The 24664-nt window shown below is 36.6% G+C and overlaps 1 protein-coding gene across 2 annotated transcripts in view; it reads left to right on the top strand.

Moving 5' to 3' along the window:
- pex5la (peroxisomal biogenesis factor 5-like a) overlaps positions 1-24664 on the top strand; it is an 83583-nt gene that overhangs the window by 41957 nt on the left and 16962 nt on the right. Inside the window, exons 3-9 of one of the 2 annotated variants that reach the window (XM_016279504.1) lie at positions 2215-2319; positions 12470-12581; positions 19276-19470; positions 19775-19895; positions 20001-20094; positions 20318-20347; positions 23368-23463. In XM_016279504.1, coding sequence (XP_016134990.1) covers positions 2215-2319; positions 12470-12581; positions 19276-19470; positions 19775-19895; positions 20001-20094; positions 20318-20347; positions 23368-23463 — 753 coding nt within the window. The remainder of the gene's footprint in view (positions 1-2214; positions 2320-12469; positions 12582-19275; positions 19471-19774; positions 19896-20000; positions 20095-20317; positions 20348-23367; positions 23464-24664) is intronic. The other variant, XM_016279505.1, reaches the window with a different exon arrangement.

Consider the following 24664-nt stretch of genomic DNA (forward strand, 5'->3'; position numbering starts at 1 on the left):
ACCGAAATGGCAAGTTATTATATTTTATGAAAATCTTGCGTTGCAGTGCGAGTGCGCAGTAGCTCACGCTGCGCACAAGTGCATATCCTTTTGAGATATCAGTTATAATCAATTTTAATAAAACACAAGACTACATTATATAACTCTAACAGTAGGCTATTTAATATCTGTTGTTCTCCGGTTATCAGTCAAAATGACAGTTCTTGCGTGAACATAGGCCTGTATATACCCTAGCCAATTTATTTTTCTTTCCTTTTTGTCTTAGTGTTTAAAATATTTATTTTGAAACAAATTAATTAATTCATTTCTTAATTAAACAAACAAACAGACTTACTGGGTGAGCAGGGTAGGCTATGACAGCTGTCATATCATACCCTGCCATGCCCAGCTGATGCAAAGAATAGAATTTATATCTACACAGAAGAAAGCCCTGTCTAAACTCTGTCCAGGTATGAGTTGTGTTGAGCTATGCATTAGCCTGTTTGTTTGACAAAAAAAGATTAAATGTAGTTGCAATAAATGCGTTAAGAATCCATACAACTGCAGCAGTGGAGGACTATTATTCTGCTGCGTGATACTGCAGAAGAACTGATGATGTCACGGTTTGATCTTTGGCTGACCAATCAGCAGAAAGGGGCGTTTAATTCCCGCCCACGTGTAGAAATCGAATATTCAAGCTGTTTATTAATTTTTCCACCCATTTTTGGAAAAAAACAAAAAAACGAAAAACGAGCCGTTTTCTCATTTTTCTACTTTCAATATTAAATCAAAAAACGAATGATCGAATGATACACGGATTCCCAACCCTAAACCTACCCGACAGTGTTAACAAATGAAAAACTGATATAAAAATGCATTTGTTGATGCAACCATGCCATTTAAACTTCCTTATATGCAGATTTAAACTGCTTTGTCAAACCGTGGTTACACAGGATTCAAACCAGAGCTCCTCTCCTCTCAAGTACATCTCCGTACTCCGTGAGCTACCGAGCAAACCTACTGCCATTGAAAACCCATAGATATGAAGCTGGATATGTGCGATGCTAATGTTCAAAAGCATCAGTTTTCAAATCTCCCAGCATATTAATATTGTTTTGAAGTCATAAAATGATATTCTTCAAATAATTGTGCGAAAATTACGCTTTATTAATCGAAACTGTAAATTTGTGTGAAAAGGAATAAAAGGTGTCGGAGTTTTACTGCCTCTAGTGTTCATTTATTTTGGAAACTGCAGTGATATGTAGCCTACTTATTGGTACGTATTTCGCGTCTCGCTAAAAAGTGCACCCAGATACATTTTGACCAGGTAGGTATTTTCAATTAGAATTGAATTAGTATTTGTCATTTTTAAGTAAAAAAAAAAAAAAGCTACATTTGTCAAGACAAACTTTGAATGAATCTGACTTTTGCAATGGATGTTTTGCCATTGATTATCTTTTTATGAGGGCACACAATGTAAATAAGTATAAACAATTATTTAAAAAAATTAAATTACATTTTGTAATTGATACTGATCATTTTTAAGTAAAAAAGCTACATTTGTCAATAAAAACTTTGAATGTTGGCTTGACAAAACAAGTTTAAAAAGCATTGAAGTTTGAAAGTTTATAGGCCTTAGGGACAGAAAGAACAGTGTATAGATTGATAGACAGAACAATAGATGGATAGATACTTTATGCATCATTTTTAGTTTTCTTTTTAGTATATTTGAGAGTTTAATGTAAGTGTAATTTCTCTGAACTCTGCATTCCCTGCGAGTTAATCCAAGCTAGAGCTTGCCAATTGAATTTAACCCATTATATAACTAGGCCTTGGAGCAATAGGATGCTGTCTTCCCCAGGAGTTGAATCCTCAAATGACTGACTGTTCAGACTAGCCATACGTCTCTGTCTCTGTAGCACAGATAAAAGCAGTTGACGACAGCCGCCCTATCACTCGCATGACTGCGGTGGCCTCTTTGTGATATCGCACTTCATCACGCAAAGTAAAACTGAGGGTGATGTGAGAAAGAATATATTGACGCTCCATACAGCTGTTTTCATGTGTGGCTTCAGGCAGTGTTTCATTTTGCTGTGTGTTGTTGACGCTCAGTGTGATCATATTAATCTTAAAGCATATAAATCATTGAGCCTTTAAGCACCGTAGGACGAATAATACTTGGAATATTTAAATATTCTGTCCTGACACAAGTCATTGTTGATTTCACTGTTGTAGGGGAAAGACTCTAGGGCTGCAGATAAGACCGTTGCCATGGTCCTGAAGGAGATACCCAATAAGGCGTCCTCAGAAGGCAAGCCCCTCCTCACGATGACAAACAAGGTGGGCAGAACTATTGCAGCTACCGCCAGAATCAAACAGCACATCCGTTCTCGCTGCATGGGAATGATAACCAATGGCAAGGCTTTGACCATCACATGTCTAACCTCCACCTTTTAGCCCAACAAAAATAAAAATCACAGTGTGTCTCTGCCATCACAAATTTCTAACTGACAGCACAACAGCTAACACAGGCTTTTTTTTTTATTTCATTCAGAGCAGCTCTGTGGGGTGTAAAATTGAGCTTTTCACATCAGGCAAGGCTTGTCACAGGAAATAGAATGGGGACAATAGAAATGAGCATTTCAGATGGACACATGGGACACACATGGATTAAAATCTTAGCTTTAATGTTTGGTGAGGGTGCAGGGGTTTTTTTTTGTGCCACAGCCACAATATAGATTACATATTCAAGCTGTGGAAACACTTCACCACATGCTTCTAAATTGTAATATACCTCGCACATTTGATATATTTAACATTGGTTTACATATATTTTATATAGCAATGCACAATATGTCAGTACTATATCAGTTAAGGTTATCAGCAAGGTTATTTTAGTACAATTAAGATATTAATTTTGATTAATATTTTGAATTATTATTTATATTTTGATTTTATTTTAAGGTTTAGTAATTTTGTTGTGTTTTTGTCATTTTTCTTAGTTTTAATATGCTTATAGTTTTCATTCATTATATTTTAGTTTTAGCTTTAGATATTTTATTAATTCAAATAATTCAAGATACATGAAAATTTGAAATGTTTCCTTGGAAACTAGTTGAAATAAAAGTTGTATTTATATAAAACATTTCAGATAATGTAACAAGTGACAAAATTGTTTAACGGTTTTAGTTTTAGTTAACTATAATAATAATAACCCTGGGTATCAGTTGATATTTGATATTTAGATTACTACTGCTTTTCTCAACACTTAGTAAATTATTAACATAAATGTAATCTTTAGCAAATCTCAAAAATTAATATTCATTTTTCATATTTTATTTTATAATGTTATCACATATAAATTCACCTCATATCACAATAATCAAAATTTTTATGTGTACTTTCATTTGTAATTTACTAGACAAATTATTTTAGAATTGCCAATTAAAGTAATTTAAAACAGTATTTTAATAGTGTTCCATCTCTAATTTTACATGCATCAAATTACATGATATGATAGCATAACAAATGTATTTAATGCTGGAACTTTTCTTGCAAAAACACATTTCCTTGCTTTTATAAAGCTGCTGTCACAGCTTTATAACTCATCTTGTTGTTGCCTGTGTGGTCTGTGGCTCATTCTGTGTTTAATACTATTGTCTGCGTAGTTCAAGTCTGTGTGTTGCATTGATGCCAGACAGATTCTGAACTATTCAATAATAATTGCATTACTCTAAGCTTTTGTAGCGCTCAAGTGGTTTCCACTTTTTCTCCACCAGTCACTAAATGACAGATGATTGAAATATGCCTTTGCAAAGCATTTTGTGGATAGTTTTGTAATCAGTCGTCAATCAATAGACCAGTGACTTGAAGCCAACTGCACTCCTTTGCTTTGTCCATAATAGCGTGAAGGTTAGTTAATTTTCAAATCAGGTGAGATTGAACACGGTATGTGAAGCACAGCGTCATTCCTCTGTGTAAAGTCTTGTCAATACTGATGCTAAAGTGTTATCAGATCAATGCTGTCCAATTTACCACAATGTAGAACCTGTAGTAGCTTCAGTCTTGTAAAAACAACTAACAGTCCAAATGATAAGTTGATTTCACTGATAAAGTTTAGTTGACATTCAGTTAGGGTATATAGATAGATAGATAGACAGACAGACAGACAGACAGACAGATAGATAGATAGATAGATAGATAGATAGATAGATAGATAGATAGATAGATAGATAGATAGATAGATAGATAGATAGATAGATAGATAGATAGATAGATAGATAGATAGATAGATAGATAGATAGATAGATAGATAGATAGATAGGATGTTTATAGAAAGCCTGAATAACATTCTGTTGAGAATTGGCTGATTCTTAGTCTCTGTGTCCCTGAACAATTTAAAACTGTATATTTAAACACCTGCTGCCACTTCAAGTGAACTGCATGACTTAATGGATAAACTCTTTATGTGAAGAAAAAGATTTTATAATTAGCCAGGAACACTGTGTGAATGACATATAAGCAGCTTTTTTAACTTGATTGAAAACACTTAGTCATTGCGAGAACCAGGCATTCTTATTTGCACTTCTGATTGTTTTTCAATATTTAACTTGCTTGTGTTGCGTAAACACTGGTTCAAATATCATATCAATTATGCAGTTGATTGTACTGACCTCACACACAATTTAGCACTCAAGATAAAATAGTGATCTTCAACATGGTAGATGGCTTTTACAGTAAACTACCTCTGAAACTCATTTCTTCATACTTAATGCAGTTGTGTATGTTTGTGCTGTTATTTATAACACTAATAATTGCCTCACATGAGCTTATACCTCCCTCAACCTCCCTCCCTAACTCTCCCCCTTAAGACTCCCGCTAGCTAAACTGGTTCCAGGTTCCCTTGACAACAATATCTTGGAGTTGTCACCAGGAGATAAACCCACATGACACAATTAGTTGAAGTTTTCCATGACATAATTCAGGATTTGCCCTCGGGCTCAAACACAAACACAAAAGTGAGGAGGTACAAAATGCTTGTGTTGTGATAAAGCGTAGCTGAGAACAACTGAAGAAAATTCCTTTTCATATAGATAAAGGAATCCCTGAGAAGTCCATCACCATTATTTTTCGTACATATTCAATCAGTAAGTTTATTCTGCTATACAATTACTATACAATTTGCCGTGTCTTGAAAGGGTAATCAGCATTCACAGGGCTAAATGTAGTTACTATAAATGCCTCTGAGTATCATGGGAAGATGGGACATCAGAAGCACAATGAATCTCAGAATAGTACATTATGCACTACATGAATAATCAAATCCTAATTAAAACCAAACTATGTGACCTTGATCTTCAAGTCTTGGCTGAATATAATGTAATATAATTTTTAGTGAGCCTCATGACTGTATTTCACAGTGTCATTGTATTCTTTTACTTAACAATGCTTTTATGTCGTATATTCTGAGGGACAATTGTCAATGCATGGATTCCTTCAAATTAAGAGGAACAGATTGCAGAGAAACAATGCACACTCATTTTTAATGGGAATACGAGTTGTAAGTGTAAGCAGACATTAAAATGTTTTCAATACTGTAGGAAAGTTTAAATGAAATGAAAACCAACCCAAGGAGGTAAAGGCATCATGCTTCTATTCGCTATTATCATTCAGTGACTATTTCTGCGGATTATCGTTACGCCTGTAGGTGGCGACAATCTTTAAGAGCCACTGAATCATCCATTCAACCGATTTGTTCAAAACACTGATTCATTCAGGAACAAAACACCAGTATTGATGTTGCTCAGAGATGTAGTTGTTGATTCTGCAATTATCTTTTGTTTGGATTTTGTTTGGAATTACTTTTAGTAGCAGAGCAAAAACAGACCAAGCAACTTGCAATAGGCTAATGTTTAAGTGTGTAAAATGTAAGTATTAACTTAAGAACTATAGCACTCCATATCATTGCTTAATTGACTGTTTGCAAAGACCCGCCCTCCTTAGTTACTGCTGCCATGACTGACAAACATTGCCGCTCTCACACTACACATCATGTTCTCACGCAGTGAAAAATACATTGCAGAGCAAAGAGGAAACTGACAACACACCGACAGACAAGACAGAGCAGGTTACTTCTGGTATGAAACAAGGTCTCAGGACGCTCAGCTTTTAAACTGTGTCATTTTTAAAGAAATTCAAACAATAAATATCGTTTTGTGGCTCTTTAATGTGCCGTGACAGATCACTGTATTGTCTCAGTTCAAACACGTGAACCGATCGTCTTTTCATATTTACTTAAAGCATGAAATGTACATGAATAAACATCAGAAAGTATTTTATTTCAACTGCGGAACACACCATTTTTCAAGTGCAAGTCCACCGAAGTTAATCAACTCTCCTGTCTGATTTGTGGTTAAAGGGTTAGTTCACCCAAAAATGAAAATTAGCTATGAATTACTCAACCTCAAAGCATCCTAGGTGTATATGACTTTCTACTTTCAGACGAATCCAGTCGGAGTTATATTAAAAATGGTCTTTGATCTTCCAAGCTGTTTAATGACAGTCAGTGGGTGTTGCAGTGCATCAGTCCAAAAGAAGTGAAATAAAGCACATCCATCAATAATAAAAAGTGCCTCACACGGCTTCGGGGGGTGAACAAAGGCCTCCTGTAGCAAATCGATGCATTTTTGTAAGAAAAATAACCATATTTAAAACTTAATAATCACTTTAATCTAGCTTGCGCTCACTGTTGGAAAAGGAAGCAGCTCCGGGCAGATGACGTATGAGGCCGGCTTTGCGCATGCGCTGCTCAGAAATGACGAACGCGGAAGCACAGGGGAGAGATCAAAACAAAACAACGGTCACAAATTAGAAGTGCAAAACGAGGATTTGTAAAGAAGAATGTCGGAAGATTTCGATACAAACCTAAAGGAGAGGTTTTCCTTTGCAAAAGTAAGGAAACTTTGCTACCTTTGCTCCTGTAAACAAACGTTGGTTTTCACAAGACTCACCGGCGCATACACAATGCCGACATCTTACATCATCCTCCCGGAGCTGCTTCCGTGTACAACTGTTAGCGCAAGCTAGATTAAAGTGATTATTACGTTTTGAATATGGATATTTTTCTTACAAAAACGCATCGATTCGCTACAGGAGGCCTTTGTTCACCCCCGGAGCCATGTGAGGCACTTTTTATTATGGATGGATGCGCTTTATTTCACTTCTTTTGGACTGATGAACTGCAATTAAACAGCTTGGAAGATCAAAGTAAATTTTTAATATAACTCTGATTGAATTCATCTGAAAGAAGGAACTCATATATGCCTAGGATGGCTTGAGGGTGAGTAAATAATGGGCTAATTCACAATTGCGTGAACTATCCCTTTAAGGCTAGAAGGGATACAGCTGCGGCTACTGGGCATGTGCATTTACATATTTTCCAAGCCAACAATATAACGTGAAACCTATGAAAATGGTTTTAAAAAAGCACATGGCACCATAGTTTCATCACTTTAGAGTGTCACAGTGACGGTATTTTTGCAGTTAAGGACCTGTCATAGTTTGATGAGTGGGAAGATGACATGAGTTTAGCTGCATTGAAAACAGATGAGTGCACATGTGAATATACAGCTCCCGATCTGGGCAAAGTTCATGGGATTTTGTCCACAGAATAATAAGAGCACACGTTTTAACATATTATTTTATTATTTCACACTCAGTATTTTAACTTAAGCTCTGTAAGCCATGCATATAGCGCCAGACATAACAGATTTTCTGGTACGCAAAACAAGTACTTTAAAGGAATTCCTTAGCTTATTACCGTTACTGTGGCAGCCAATAACAGCATAGCTTAACCCTCTGCACATTTTTATATTTAGTTTTACCCTGTTTTAACATGGATTTCTATGGAGACAGGCCATAGCTGTCGGGCAAGATGGCGGATAGCAACAGCAGCAGATAACATTCGCATTCTGATTGGTCAGATCGCCTGTCAATCAAGCTCTTTGCAAACGGTCAGTTGGCAAATCTACCTGCACCTATGTTTACATGCAACCTATTATAATAATTCAGAAAAACAGTTTAAAAAACAACAGCACATTTTTAGATATTTCAACAAGGTAAAATGCTAATTACTGCCTTTAGTGGTTTTCTCTGCTTTATTCTGAATGCAATGACCAGGGCCGCTGTAAGAGGGCAGGGGGAGTTTAGGATGATTCCAAGGGCTCGACGTTAGAGGGGGAATGTGATTTCAAACGAGGGGGACAACCCCCCACGCCCGGACCGCAGGTTTTTTTGTACACGATTTCTACCAAGGGAGACCCCCACCCACCGGAACACGATTTCTACCGAGAGGACCCCAACCACCCCCCACCCGGTTTTTACCGAGGGGGGGCCAGAGTAAATATACTGTTCAGGGGGCCCACAAACCATCACGGCGTCCCTGGCAATGACCGATGCTGTGCGCATGTGCAGAAATTTGTTTGAAATTTATACAGGTGTGAATGATTATTTATTAACAGATTGCAAAGTTTAGGATACCTATAAAGAGTATTTTCGAATATCTGTAATAAGAATCTGTAATTAGATTAAATAAAATAAGTGTGTGAAAACATACTTAAAAGGTGCAATTAGTTCTTTAGCTAGTGTTAGCTTCTGCTCAGCCATCTATTGTAAGTTTTACATTAAATTACATGGATAGTAGTAAGTTTTAGAGGGCAGTTTAAACAATAATTAATTTCCAACAAAAATAAGCAACTTGGGCATCACTATTTAGGATTTTCTTCAGCATCAAATCTTTCCATCTTGTTTCTGCTGTAGCGATGTTTGCGCTCATTTTTGTTTTTGTTGGTCTTTCTGTCTTCTGGCTTTATACTTTTGTTGCATCTACAGGTCGTACAATCAGTACAGTTAAACTTGTTATGCACAATAATATGAAACGATAACTGTCTAATTTTCGCTTTTCGAATGAACAAACTACACTATGTTACTAGCGTATCTTCTGAGGCGGCAGCCAATGAGCGCATGGATTCTCTCCGACACTTAGTTGTCACGTCATGGCAAGCAATTATGTTCATACATAATTAAAACTATTTTATATAAAACTTTAATGAGTACAGTCTTCATCTTATGTGAGTGTATGCTATTCAGATAACTTTGCACAGAAACAATTTATTTCCTAATGTATAAAACTTTTTTCAATTAGTACCAAACTACTAAATGCACCATTAACTGAAAACAAACCAAATTTTCCCTCTGACAGAACAGCCAGGTAAATCCTCTGTCAACCTGTCTTCCATTGAAATAATCAGAGTTAATAAAAAGTCTAACTGTTCTGCAACATGACTGCAGTTATCTGCTCTAATTACAAGAATGAGTTTTGTCCCCTTAATAATTCCTATTAATGTCAGCAACCCATTTGTGCCTAAAGTACAAAACAGTTTTTTAACTGAATACAGGGGAATCTAATTAAACCGTAGAGCCCAAAATAAGTCTTCCCCTCTCATTATGGCCCGTGTTCTGCTGGCATTTACAACGGAGGAAGTTATGCTTTTATAACAAGCCTTAGAGGGGCAAATTAAAAGTGAGCCCCAAATCCATCTCACCCATATTATAAAACATCCGAACGGAAGATGCTGTTACATCATCCAGCCTGACACTTCAAATGATTGCTGATCAGCAAATCTGCTGTTAAATAAGACTATATTTCTGCATATTCTATCAAATGCAAAAGAAAGATGCTAGGCAAAGACAACAGTTTGAAGACAAGAGTACCATCATTTCTTGACTTCCATCAAAAATGTACAAGGTGTTGTAACAGCAGGAGTTCAGCTTGGGTAAGATCAGACATTCCAGCCAGCAAAGGAATAAATCTCCTCCCTGAGACCAGCAGAGCCAGAGATGTCTGTGCAACCCAATTAAGACTGCTGGGTCAGCGTTCTGGCACAGACTCTCACAACAGGAATGTTCTCCCAAGTGCTCTGGCCAACATACACTGCTCGTATTATTCATGAATATTCAATATTTATTTCAAAGCTTCTGTCAAGCTACTGTACGAGTAGATCACAAACCTTCGTACAGTTTGAAGGTAGAATATAGACACCAGAAAATAGTCAAGCACAGCTAGTTTTTGCTTAAAGAAGTATAATCCAATTTTTCATTATCATTAATTATTTTTTTTTCTATGTCCATCTCTAAATTAATTCCTGCTGGACGTTTGTCTCTGTGGTCTTACTTAAGCCCCGGACAAATTAAAAAGAGGGGAAATGCAGCAGCCCTCAATTAAGCTAGTCTTGATAAGGTCAGAGTTTTTTAATCAACTTGCTTTGAATGATAAACATGCAACAGTCCATTAATTTAAGCAGCGTTGCTTGAAGTGTCTGTTGTTGTTAAGCCCGTATAGAGGATATGTGAATGTGACATTAAATTACATGTGTGCTGTTTTACAACCAGCAGCGTTCTGATGACACAGCCCTGTAATAAGTATCTTTGTACTATTTGGAGGAAACAAATCTCAGCAACATGCAAACCAGGGGTGTTCTAGCCTTTCATCCTTACAGGGTCACAGAGGGGATTCTCACCCAGGGGGATTTGTTCGCAAAAACAGCTTCAAAGTATTAAATTCAGGTGACTTTCAGAGCAGTATATTTATATTTTCTTGAGTACATTTGTGTTACAGACTCTTTCATCAGTTCAATTTCATATCTACAACCTAATTCTTAACTGCAAGCTACATATACAATACTGTTCAAAAGTTTGGGTCAGTAAAATTAATTATTTTATTCAGCAAGGATGCATGTAAAGAACAGTGATGGCATAAACATTTATAATGTTAAAATGAATGCTGTTATTTTGACATTTCTATTCATCGAAAAATCCTGAAAAAATGCATCACTGTTTCCACAAAAATTATAAGCAGAAAAAACGTTTTCAACAATAATAAGTCATTTAAAAATAGCTAAAATGCTATTCCAAATGAGCATTTCTGATTTCTGAAGAATAATGTAATACTGACAACTAGTGTAATAACTGAAAATTCAGCTTTGACATCAAAGAAATAAATTAAATTTTAAAATATATTAAAATAAAAAACAGTTAATTAAAAATCTAATAATACTTCACAGTAATACTGTTTTTGCTGTATTTTTGACAATTTTACTGGCCCCAAACTTTCGAATGGTAGTGTACCTTTGCAAGCTTATTAGCAAACGTCAAATAGTGCCTACTCATTAACTCTGTATCTATCCCTCTACATTCGTTCACAGCGTGTTTAGTGACTTTTGACCTTCAAAGCACTCAATACAAACATCACATTTACCCCCAGCATGTTGTTACTGGTGGATATGATCATAACCATACGACTTTTAAAAACAACCTCACAGACAGAAACCAAGGTATCAAATTAGTACTGAGCAAAATAATATATTCACATATATTCACATACATCAATTCTAAGTACATACTTATTCACACATTAGCAAGCGTTAACTTGGTAGCTTCCAGTCGCATAAGCGAATCTGAAAAAAGAGAGAGTAGGGAGAAGGAGTTCAAGGGGTTGAAGATATATACAGTTAAAAATGTTTGCCTCAGCTGGTGTGATCAGTTTTCATGTCTTAAATGATGTAAACAATGGAGATTATCAAATCCAGTTAATTGATTAGCCTGTTTCTCAGGTCACTACATGGTCCCTCTTTAGACAATAACATTTTACAACAGCAGAGGAAAATTTGACTAAAACTCAATCCAAAAGATTCTAATGCCACTCTTGTATGGACTAGCCTTTATTTTAGTATGTGTGATATGTAGTAAGAAATTAATGAATTTATCCACATTGAGAAGACAGATTAAGCATCAAGCATCCCTTTAATTTTTTCACTAAAGGATTACATTTTCAAGAGACGTATATGGCTGGAACTGCAGATTTGCTGTAGCCATGCACTGCCCACAAAAGTGCTCTCCTCCGATGAGACTGTGGCATGGCTGAACGAACACTATGAGAACAACCAGATGATGATTGATGTGTTTTTTTCCATTCTGTTAGACACAGGGCCACCTCTAAGCCAGTCTCTCAAGAGAACATACACACATTCTGTCACATAGTACACATAGTACACCGATGAGGGGCTTTATAAAGACAGACTCACAACTTGTCATAATTACTTTCAGACATAATTATGTTCTCTGAAATGGAAAAACAAGCACGACACATACAGTAGTATTTGTGATTTTACTGGGCTGCTTTCCCTCTGTTTAAGTGAGAAAGGGAGGGAGAAACATCCTCAGGCTAGGGACGTTTGCAAGAGGGGGGCAAGGTGAGAATTGTCGTCTCAGTCCTGTAAATAGGCAGCAGCTGAAAGGGTGGTAAATATGTAACCAGTCACATGCAGAGATGTCATGGTGCAATGGAGGCTGGCTGCAACTAAAACAATAGGAGAACAGGAGGCCAAGTGCATTAATGTAGATCTCATCACACTCTTCCGCTTGATTTTTGCAGCTGGTGAGTGAGCAACAAGAGAGCCGTCCCTTGCTGAGCCCTTCCATCGATGATTTCCTCTGCGAGACCAAGTGTGATGGAGCTGCCCGCCCAGTAACCTCCAACACAGCAGGTACCGCAGATATGGACCTTTCCATACTTCCTCACCTCTGCTTCTGCACTGTACTATGCTCCACTACACTGTACTATTATATACAGTTTCAACATCTTTTCATTTACAATATAATTTGATTTTAAGAACCAAAAACAAGTATAGTAGATGAATTGAATTTGTGCTTTTATCCTACCATTCAAAAGTTTGGGGTCAGTAAGATTTTGTTTATTTAAATAAGTGCTTTTATTCAGCAAGTATTAATTGAATTTATCAAAAGTTATAGTAAAGACTTTTACATGGCAACAAAAAAAAACACTCAATAAATGCTGTATTTTTTAATAAGTGCTGTTCTGTTCTTTCTGTTCATTAAAGAATGCTGAAATAAATGTGCCATGGTTTCCACAGAAAAATATTAAACTGCTCCACCATTTTTAACTGTGTTAGTAATAATATATTTTTCCTGAGCATTGAATTACAATTTTACAATGATTTGTGAAGGATCGTGTGACACTGAAGACTGGAGTATCAGCTGCTCAAATTCAGCTTTGACAGCACACACATAATATACATTTTAAAATCTTTAAAAATTTAAGACTAAGATCTTAATAATATTTTACAATATTACATTTACTGTATTTTTGATCAAATACATGTTTGGGTTAGCATTAGAGACTTTCAAAAACATTTAAGAAATCTTACCAACCCAAACCTTTGAATGATAGTGTAATTAAGTAAATTAATTAAACAAAAGGTATGCAAACTGTTGCCTTAACAAACCAATCAAAATTCAACAGCAAAGAGAAATACAGTAATATGGCAAATATCAATGTTGGCTGCTAACACCAAATATTGCTCATTCTTAAGTTTCTACCTACTCAAAGGTGGGGTAAGTGATTTCTGGTAGCCAATGTTGATATTTCAAATCACTAAAACAAAAACACCCCTACCCCAAAAGGGTCTCGCCCCTATTTTGATAGCTCCACCCCACACATAGCCTATGTACGCAACCCAGGCAACAATTAGTTCTGTGAAACAAAGCAAAACCAATGCTACACCGTGTCTACACCGGACGCGAGCGACACGACAAAATACTATAGAACTCATTATAATCAGTGATGCTGTCTACACTGGATGCGGCGCGGCACAACACGACAAATCCCCGACAGAAAACTGCTACTGCGTTCTATTTATGACGTATTGACACAAATTTCAAATTATTTTCAACAGTTGCTTTGTCGCATCCAGTGTAGACAGATTTTAGCTGTTGCGGCGTGGCAAGTCCGGTGTAGACACGGTGTTTTACTCACCTATCGAGAAGAAACAAAGCAACCTCGGCGTCCGATCGCAAGCCTTCCGCTCCTTGATTTCTCTCCAGCACTGGAAAGCTGATCCGATATTTACACGGGTCCTACTTCTTGCCTTATCGTTCTGCAGACGTTTTCCTCTTTTGGTTTTTATCCACCATCGCTATCTTTCTGTGGGTCGCTCGTCTCGGCTAATGTCCGTCCTGTGCACTGAGCGCTCTCTCCTCTGCATCATGAGTAGACACAACCCTTACTGCTGATTGGCTACAAATTTGTTTTGGTACTCGGCCCGACTCAGTTTTCTAAAGCATTTTTGAAAAAATACATACCCCACCTTTAATTCCTCACAAATGTCATCTGCATTACTGTATATAAGTCTTCAACACTGATTAGCAGAGCAGACAGACACATTACTAAATGAGGAAGTAAGTGGCCTCTTACTGCATGACAGCTGCGTTACGTGAAGATCACACTGAGAGGCTGAGCAACTAAATCTGTATTTATTTCACTCGCACCCTCACTTGCCTACACCAGAAAGCAATTAAGACAACCATTCCTACTCCCTATAGAGTTTCTTGTTTACTTTCCGATTGTGGAAAACAGCATATTCTATTTACCAACAGATTATGTTTGGAGGATCTTTCGATTGCTTGTAATAAAGCAGCAGTCTGTTAATTACTGTGCCTTTGAACGTAATGTGAATTGAGTTTCAGAATCCCGGGCAGAACTTTCTGCAATCAAAATGTCACAAAATACTTCACAGTATGAAAGATTTTCAGTCTGTCAAACAAATAGTGAAAGTGTCAGTTATTGGTCTATGTGTAGTGGAGTATGCCTGACATGAAATGTGAAGCCAGAGTCAACTGCCAAGTAAACACTGCATTGAAATAATAGTTTCTTGTTGGTATCACTAAATACTTTTTGCATAATGTTTATTAATATGATTGTATACTTTTTATGCTTAATAAAACTAAATTCTTAAAGGGGTCATATGATGCAATTTCAAGTTTTCCTTTCTCTTTGGAGTGTTACAAGCTGATTGTGCATAATGTAAGAAGAATTTGAATGATTAGAGGAACAGTATCTGTCTGTAAAAGGAATGGAGCTGATTATAGAAATTTATATTCAGGTCTTTAATGGGAACTGCTGTAATCTTTAGAAGGAACGCCTCAGAATTCAATTATTATTCTCTGGCAGATTCTCCCGTGTGAGCTTTTGATCATTTTTTATTTTAGTAATAAAAAAATCACGACTTGCTTTGGTTTCAGAATCTTCAGACTATCATATTATCAAGGCATCAGGACTCCTATATTTCTTTCTTTAAGACAGCTTATGTGGTTATGTTAAACTACAAAACTTTAATTTCTATGTTACATCTACAAAGTACAAACTGTGAAGTCATTTAATTAAATAATAATAATAATAATAATAATAATAAGCCAACAATGTGTAAGATTGACACCTAAACACCTAAATCTAGATATATTTTTACTCATTATAACAATTTCTATATCACATTTACCAGTGGTTTGACAGCTTATTCTATGCACAAATGATTATCTGCTGTATCATTTTGACATCAATACCAGAGAAAAAGTGGACGATTTCAAAATGTCATGTTAACATAATTTTTGTGTCTGTTTGTCAGGTTTTTTATAATGAGCTTTTGATTTTTTTAATATTTTTTTAATATTTTTATAATGAGATTTTTGATAGTTGAGTCAACAACATTACATGCAATCTTATTAAAAAATAAACACATCTTCAAGGTGAAAGAAAAAATATTTTATTATTTATTATTAAATATATAAAAGTTTTTCAAAACCAACATGAATGCAAAGAATGCATTTCTGAGAACTTCCTAGAACATTTTTTTTCTTCCTTTTCTTTATCGTAGACATACTTGTCATTGACCCAGTTATCAGTATTTTTATTTTACATCAATAAAAGTCTTGAGAGGTTTTGGTGTCCAGGCTGGTCCTTGTGTGGTCGGCAGAGACAAAAGCATGTGGTGGTAACCTGGTTTCAGCTCTGACGTTTGTGCCAGATTTCAGAAGGTGTGCTGTCAAGCCCTCAAGGCTTGGATCAAGCATCCTCAATGTTGGCATCTGCATTACAATGCAGACCTGCATGGATATTTTGTCTACCACCTGGTTATGAAGACCTCTGTTCTGCAAGCCAGAAGGGTAACAGGAAGGGGGCAGAAGCTGTAGAATATGTCCGGAGCGTCTATTCTTAAAATTCACGTATGGGGGTGGGGGAGGGGGGTGGTAGGGGGGTTCAACCATCTAAAAGTTTTATGCTTTAATCTCACCTAATCGGAAAGCTGACTACTTTCCCTCTGAATATTGAATGAACACATTCTTCTCAAACCTTCATCCTCTGCAGCAGAACACATTGTTCTGTAGAGAGTGTTCTTGATTAAGTATATATATATATATATATATATATATATATATATATATATATATATACACACTATATCAAACGCTCTTTGTTCTCTTGGAGAGGAACATGCAACATCAAAGATTATTTGACACTGGCCCCTGAGTTGTCGGAACTGCCTGCTGTCTTTTATTGCTGTGACCACGCAGGTAGATAAGTGCCTATAGCAATAACTAAGCTAGGATGTGTTATTCTGTGTTTTTTCTTTCCTTTAAACTCTGGTCTTTTGGCTGATGTGCTAATTCGAAACTGAGCAAAAACTTGCTAGCTCACATCAGTAGCTCTCAAATGTTAATGTTTTTTAATCCGTTGGAGACACAAGAGATGGATAAGGGATGAGAGGATGTTGATGCTTTCACACTAGCACTGTTGGTGCACACCCGGGTTTGTTTGATGTGAGAGTTCAGTTCGTTTGGATAATGTGAACATTGTTTTTTGAACTCGGGTGCGCACCTGTGAACCGTACACAAGTCTAAAAAGAGTGGTCTGGGCTATGATTCATGCAAACTCTTGTACATTTTCTGGTGTAAATGCAGTATTACTAAATCACGAACGTGAACAGCTATTGATGATGTACTGTATGAATTGGTCAAACTGTGTATTTGTTTTTTCACTTTCCTGACAACCATGACTGATGCGCTGAAAGCATAGACAGCAACACAACTACAACATTCAAGGCCCAGAAAGGTAGTAAGGACTTCGTTAGAAAAGTCCATGTGACATCAGTGGTTCAAACTTAATGTTATGAAGCTATGATAATACTTTTTTTGTGCGCATAAAAAACAAAAATAATGACTTTATGCAATAATTTCTTCTCTTCCATGTCAGTCTTCAACGTGCATTCACGAGAGTACCACAATGCATGTGTGTGCATTCCTCTGTAGTTCACCCAAAAATGAAAATTAGCTCGGGATTTACTCCCCCTCAAGACATTCTAGGTGTATATGACTTTCTTCTTTCAGATTAATCCAATCGGAGTTATATAAAAAAATGTCCTGGCTCTTCCCAGATTTATAATGGCAGTGGGTTGGAGTTTTCGTTCAACAGTCCAAAAGTCCAATAAATAATAAATAAAAGTCCATTCATAATAAAAAAGTGCCTCACATGGTTCTGGGAAGTGAATTAAGGCCTCCTGTAGCGAATTGATGTGTTTTTGTAAGAAAAATATCCATATTTAAAACGTTTTAAACAATAATCTGTAACTTACGCTAACTGTCGTACACGCGTTCACGAGAGAGTGCCTTTCTGGCGGATGACGTAGGACATATGCGGAAGTGCAGTGTATATATATATACTGTATATACAGAGAGCAAAACAAAAATCGGTCTCGAATTAGAAGTACAAAATGAGGATTTGTAAAGAAAAATGTTGGACAATTTCGATATAAGCCAAGAGGAGACTGGTTTTCCTTTGCAAAAGTAAGGAAAATTTGCTTCCTTTGCTCCTGTAAACAAACGTTGGTTCTTGCGAGACTAGCATATTCTCACTGGTGCATGCGCTACGCATACGTCCTACGCCCAGAACAGCTTCTGCGTATGACAGTTAGCACAAGATAGTGAAAATGGTTTATAACATTTTAAATATGGATATTTTTCTTACAAAAAAATGCATCGATTCGTTACAGGAGACCTTTATTCACCCCCCGGAGCGATGTGAGGCATGTTTTATTATGCTTTTTTTTGGACTTCTTTTGGACTGCTGAACGAAAACACCCACCCACTGCCATTATAAAGCTTGGAAGATTGGATTCGTCTGAAAGAAGAAAGTCATATACACTTAGGATGCCTTGAGGATGAGTAAGTAATGGGTTAATTTTCATTTTTGGGTGACCTAACCCTGAAGGTTGAACCACTGATGTTACATGGACTATTTTAACGATGTCCTTTCTACCTTTCTGGGCCTTGAACATTGTAGTTGTGTTGCTGTCTATGCAGGGCCAGAGAGCTCTCGGATTTCATCAAAAATATCTTAATTTGTGTTCCAAAGCTGAACGAAGGTCTTACGGGTTAGGATTTGGAACGACATGAGGGTGAGTAATTAATGACAGAATTTTTATTTCTGGGTAAATTATCCCTTTAAGAGTTTATTCTATGCCGCTATTTACAGTCAGTGAGCAAATGACACATGGAAGTTCCTTGACAATGAGGCATAATGTTGATTTCCAGAACCTTAACCCTCTCAGTTCCTCTGTGGTGAAATAAGCTGCCAACCTTCACTCAATTTGAGACCATCATAGCTTATTTTTCATTTATTTATTTTACTTTTGCTCTAGTAGTTTACTATGGTAACTGTTAATAAATAACAATTTGTCCCTCGTATCTCTTTGTCGCCTTGAAGAATTCTCAGTTCCTTAAAGTGTATAACGGCCGGGAAGCAAGAAAACACACAGTCAATGTATTCTCAATACTTCAATTTATTCATAGAAATACAGATCTTATATAGGCATATGTCGAGGGGAGTTTCACCCTCTTAACCAATGAGGATAGGATGACATACACATATAGGATGTTTGGCCAAGAACATGTGTTTTGTATAAAATGGCCACATGTACAGAAAAACATGTACATATTAGGAATAGACTTCCTGGCGAAGGATGCTGAACCCTCTTCACAGTTCAGCACGAACTCCTTTACCTCGTAGTCCTAGCATTCATCTCCTTATTTGGGCATTTGAACCAAGCAACTAATGTATACATGTGCGCATGCCTACCTCGAATATGAGTAAGAGACATTAAAACACCATACAAGAGAGAGAGAGAACAGATAGAGGAGGGAGAGTGAGAGGGAGAGGGAAAGAAAGGAGGGGTGAGGCATATTTGGAACATTCTCAAGACAGAGAGTGTTTTCTAACAGTAACTTATACTCAAAACTTGGCATTGGCCAGGGGATGCACCCCACACTTTTGGAGAATAAAGACAAATAAAAGTAGATGATATTTATTTTCTTTTTGCTTCCTATGTCCAGTACTCTCCTCCTCTCTGGACCTGCTGGATCTGAGTGAACCTGGTGAGAGAAGACACAGCAAAGACAGGAAGAGCCCTCTTTCTACTAAGGGCACACCATACAGGAAGAAGCCTGATGAAACAGAGCTGATCCAAGTGGATGTTGAACAGAGTATACCCTGTTCCCGCACACCTGAAAAGATTTCATTGGACTCAGGTATTAAGTGTCAGACAGCTAAAGTGAAAGGCTGTTATGCTGAGAAGCACTCTTGCAAATCAGGGAAATCAGATGGTTACACAAATGAAACCGTGTTTTTCATTACATGAACTGAACAAGTTCTGTAACGGAAAGTACTTTTTCAGTAAAAAGAACATTACAGGTTTGCATATCGTTATATAGTTGCCCTCTTGAATATGTGCATACTGCAAATTCTTCAAACTGTGGTGTTGCTTGTGTTTTACTTGGGTTGCAGTATGATAATATTTCTCTGTCAAACAGCATGGCCTCATTTTGTTTACAGTAGCAATTCCATCTTCTTTGGACAAATGGGAAGAACTCAACCCACACCGGGAGCGAAATGGGAGCAGAAAGTGGAAGCTTGAGAGAAGACGTTCATCAAAAAATTCTGGTGAATTTGTGTGGTAAGTTGCTGCTCTAAAAATTAATATGAAAACACACACACTTTCTGGATATCTAAAAGATATGAATACCTTTTTTCCCATCAATTTCTTATGATATAACCCCAGGTCTATGGACTGCAAGACTCAGCTAGACACTGCCCCCAGGAACTCCCTGGAGGTCAATAATAAAGTAGAGGCGGAAGCCGTGCCAGTAACTCAAGTAAGTGCAACACCGAGCAACACTCATCACTCTGTTTATAAGTCATGATCATCTATGCACATGTGTCAGTGACTTTCACATGTTATTTCCCACGTGTCCCACTCGTTGTAGTTTTATCATATTATTGTAAGTTCATACACTTGAACCTGTGTTTGGTTTGTTTGTTTTTTAGCCACTCATTGTGGAACATTCTGTGCTAACATCTAGAATTCTTTATTTCCAGCTCAACAGGCAATATGTTAGTGGAAGACATGTAAGCCTCTCTGTGCACTTTTTGTATGAATCGCTGAATGGTCTATGCATTTGCACCATGGCAACAGCATCACCACCAAATTCAATACAAAAAAGACCAAACCATTTTGGCAATCCTTCACGGCAAGTAATGAACGGAAGTGACGTCCTCACGGCAGGTCACAGTTTGCAAGGAATTTCACATTTCTTGTGGTGCTACAGGGTACAAATGTTACACGCTTCTCCCCTCAGTGAAGCATGCAGGTCTGTTGTATTGCTATCTATCATGATTAGATAATTATCAAATTAATTATTGACCAGCCACTGGTCAGTATGAACACCGGAGGTTGTATAATATTGTTCAAGTTTGCTATTGGAAAAGCATAAATGAAATTACACCAGATATATGGTGTCCAGCAGTGGGTGCCTCAGATTTGCTCATCACGTTTATAGTCAGGTTGTAAAATGTCATGTGGTGTGACTCCCCAAAAATGTATCAATACACTACTGTTCGAACGTTTGGTGTCAGTAAGATTTTAAAAAATGTTTTGTCTCATATGCTCACCCAGGCTACATTTATTTGATAAAAAATACAGTAAAACAGTAATATTGTTAAATATTATTACAATTTAAAATAACTGCTTTCTATTTTAATATATTTAAAAATGGAAATTATTACTGTGATGACACAGCAGCCATTACTTCAGTCTCCATCCGTGCTGAATTAAAATATTAATCTTCAAAAAAAAAAAAAAAAAATCTTACTGACCCCAAACTTTTGAATGGTAGAGTTATTAATTAATAATTCATAATATTTGTTAAAAAATACTTTTCACATTGAAATTGTATTTTAAAACTTCAAAACTTTTATTTTAAAAAGAATTATGATTAATGTTTCTTTACACTATTATATGTCATTGACCCTTATATACCTAAAACGTACACATGGAGTACAGATTCATTTGTCTTACATTTGTTAAGACTAGTCATGATGGAGCAATCAGTATATGTGAACTGCATGGTTCTAAAAACATCAAGCTCAAATTGTCTTCCAGCCATGAGTTGCAGTGGAAATGGAATGTGTAATGTTAAAGGTAATTGTTGCACTGACACGAGGTCTGACAGGGCACATTAAATGTAATTATACAGAGCTGCACCAGCAGAATGAAGCAAGACCAATTGTCCTTTTTGAGGCCTCCATTATAGCCTCCTGTATGAAATCCGTTTAACTTGGTAACCTTGGTAATTGATTAATATCCAATGAGGCAGGTAGCAAATACTTCATCCTATTCCTTTGATTCAGTCTGCCTGGAAGGCTTTGTTATGCTGAGAATTGAATTGGGGAAATGGAAGTTTTCCATTGATAGCTCAGCACTTGACATTTAAAATGACCTAAGAACAAGACACAAAGCTACATACAGAGGGTGAATTTTAAAGGGTAACTATTATTCATTAAAATGAAAAGCAACTTTAAAGTTTAAGGAGCACCAAAAACATAACATTATTATCACTGAAAATGCAACAACTAGGGCTGTCAATTTTATATGTGCATTTAGTGTGATTTTTAAAAAAAAAATGCAATTCAAAAGTAGCACAATTAATCATGCCCCCTGGCCAGTACATTAATTTTGTAATAAGGAATTTTTCTACCATTGAACCACTTTAAAGACAGCTAGATGGAAGATATACTGAAACGTTAAATGCAATGAATTAATTGGCATATCATTTCATTAGTTTGATTAACCATTTTAATCGATTGACAGCCCTAGCAATAACCTAGTTGAGTAGTAGTTCATCCAAAAATGAAAACTTGCTCAGAATTTACTCACCCTTAGGCCATCCAGGATATAGACTTTTGCTTCTTCACCAAAACAGATTTGGAGAAATTTAGCATTACATCACTTCACCAATGGATCCTCTGCAGCAAATGGGTGCTGTCAGAATGAGAGTTCAAAACATCACAGCAATCCACAAGTAATCCACATGACCAACCTATTTGTTTACTGTTTTGGACTGCTTTTCGCCTGTGTGCATATTTCTCTCCTAATTCAGACAAGACAACTTTTTTACTGAATAAAGCAAGAACGTGGATAGAGGTATTTTAGCTGGACACAACGGTTTGAAGCTAAAAACGTCCTAATGATAAAGCGTTTCACTTTAAAAGACGTTAATTGATGAACATGAGTTGTGTGGATTACTAGTGGATTATAGTGATGCTTTGATTAGCAGTTTGAACTCTCATTCTGACGGCACCCATTCACTGCAGAGGATCCATTGGCGAGCAAGAGAGTAATGCTAACTTTCTCCAAATCTGTTTCGACCAGGAAACAAACTCATCTACATCTTTGATGGCTGAATGGTGAGTACATTTTCAGCAAATTTGTATTTTTGGATGATCTATTCCTTTAACAAAAATAGTGTGGTAGTTTATAGTGTCTTAAGCCATCACCAAATGTAAACAAAAGGCTCCTATTGTTTGTTATGCCCATATGTCTCCCTCTAAATTTGAAACCCATCCAGATGAAGCCTTTATGACTCTGAGAAAATAAAACCCTTGAGATCTTACTGTTGTGTTTTATTTTGCAGTAAGCTTGTTTTCTGTTGCTGTGGGGTTTACACACACACAGCAGTGTAGTCAAAATGAATGACTTTACCGCATGTGAAGCATGTCTTCAGGTGTACAGTGTTGAAACTGGTGCATATTTGACGATTCATGCTGAGCAAAGGTCTCCTGCCATGCTATTTTCAGATTTGCATACTGAGAAAAAATGTGTGAGGGCAGCGCGCTGTGCATGACAAGCCAGTCCTGAGCCATTTTGAGTGTGAGAACATTAGGTGTGGACAGCAGGACCTCAAAAGGGAGTGAAAGTGAGAAAGAAAGAGAGGGAAGGAAAGAAAGAAAGAAAACAAGAAGACCCTGTGCTGCTAATGCTGGCATTTCTCCTTGCCTCTGACATCAGGGCCTTTTCTCCTGTCAGAGTAACTGAGAGATGGCTGAGCATGTTCTCTCTGACTCCTGCTCTGTGTGCGTGTGTCTGACAGGGCCGTTTGAGCAAAGACCAAAGGTGGGGTAGCACACTCCTGTCCAGAAACCAGTCTCTGGAGGAAGAGTTTGAGAGAGCTAAGGCAGCAGTGGAGGTAAGCCAAAAGTCTCCTTTAAAAATATCTGTAAGCATCAAAAACTTAATGGGCGTAGTTAATGGGCATTAATAGGCAGTGTGTTTACACAGAGTACAAAAAACCAACTTTGTTGACAGGCTTTGTCTTCTGACTAACTCCACCCATCATTACTCAGACGTTTTTACTTTAGAATAAATAGCATATTAGTTTAATTTACAATTAAATAGCAGCTGCCACTATTTTAATTTGATGCAAATAGCATTTGCCTTTTCTTATCAACTTATTGACAGACCCAAATGGAATCTACAGATATTTTACACTTTTTCTGCTTCAGTTTGGGAAAAATCTGTGGAATTCTGTATGTATTTAAATATATATATACATTTTGTGCATATATATTACAAAATATACATTTTGTAATCATTTACTCACCTTCACTTGTATGACTTTCTTTCTTCTGTGCATCATAAATCCGTACAAAGAAAGTCAATGGTTACCAAAACGGTTCCAAAATCTTCTTTTATGTTCCACAGAAGAAAGAATCTCATATAGTTTTTTGGAGGGTGAGTAAATGATGACAGAATTTTCATTTTGGATGAACTAGCCCCATAAACTGAGATGGAAAAAAATATTTTATCATTTTGCTTTTTCTTGAAGAAACTTATTTAGGTGCACCCTTTGTTAAAGTTCATGTTGATATTTATACTTGATTCAAACAGTATCTACCACTATTTTAATTTGATGCAAATAGCATTTGCCTTTTCTTATCAACTTATTGACAGACCCAAATGGAATCTACAGATATTTTACACTTTTTCTGCTTCAGTTTGGGAAAAATCTGTGGAATTCTGTATGTATTTAAATATATATATACATTTTGTGTATATATATTACAAAATATACATTTTGTAATCATTTACTCACCTTCACTTGTATGACTTTCTTTCTTCTGTACATCATAAATCCGTACAAAGAAAGTCAATGGTTACCAAAACGGTTCCAAAATCTTCTTTTATGTTCCACAGAAGAAAGAATCTCATATAGTTTTTTGGAGGGTGAGTAAATGATGACAGAATTTTCATTTTGGATGAACTAGCCCCATAAACTGAGATGGAAAAAAATATTTTATCATTTTGCTTTTTCTTGAAGAAACTTATTTAGGTGCACCCTTTGTTAAAGTTCATATTTTAATAAGACCTCACTTTTGTGGCGTTGGACG

Source organism: Sinocyclocheilus grahami, unplaced genomic scaffold (assembly GCF_001515645.1).
Source record: "Sinocyclocheilus grahami isolate Dianchi unplaced genomic scaffold, SAMN03320097.WGS_v1.1 scaffold131.1, whole genome shotgun sequence".
Classification (NCBI taxonomy): Eukaryota; Metazoa; Chordata; class Actinopteri; order Cypriniformes; family Cyprinidae; genus Sinocyclocheilus; species Sinocyclocheilus grahami.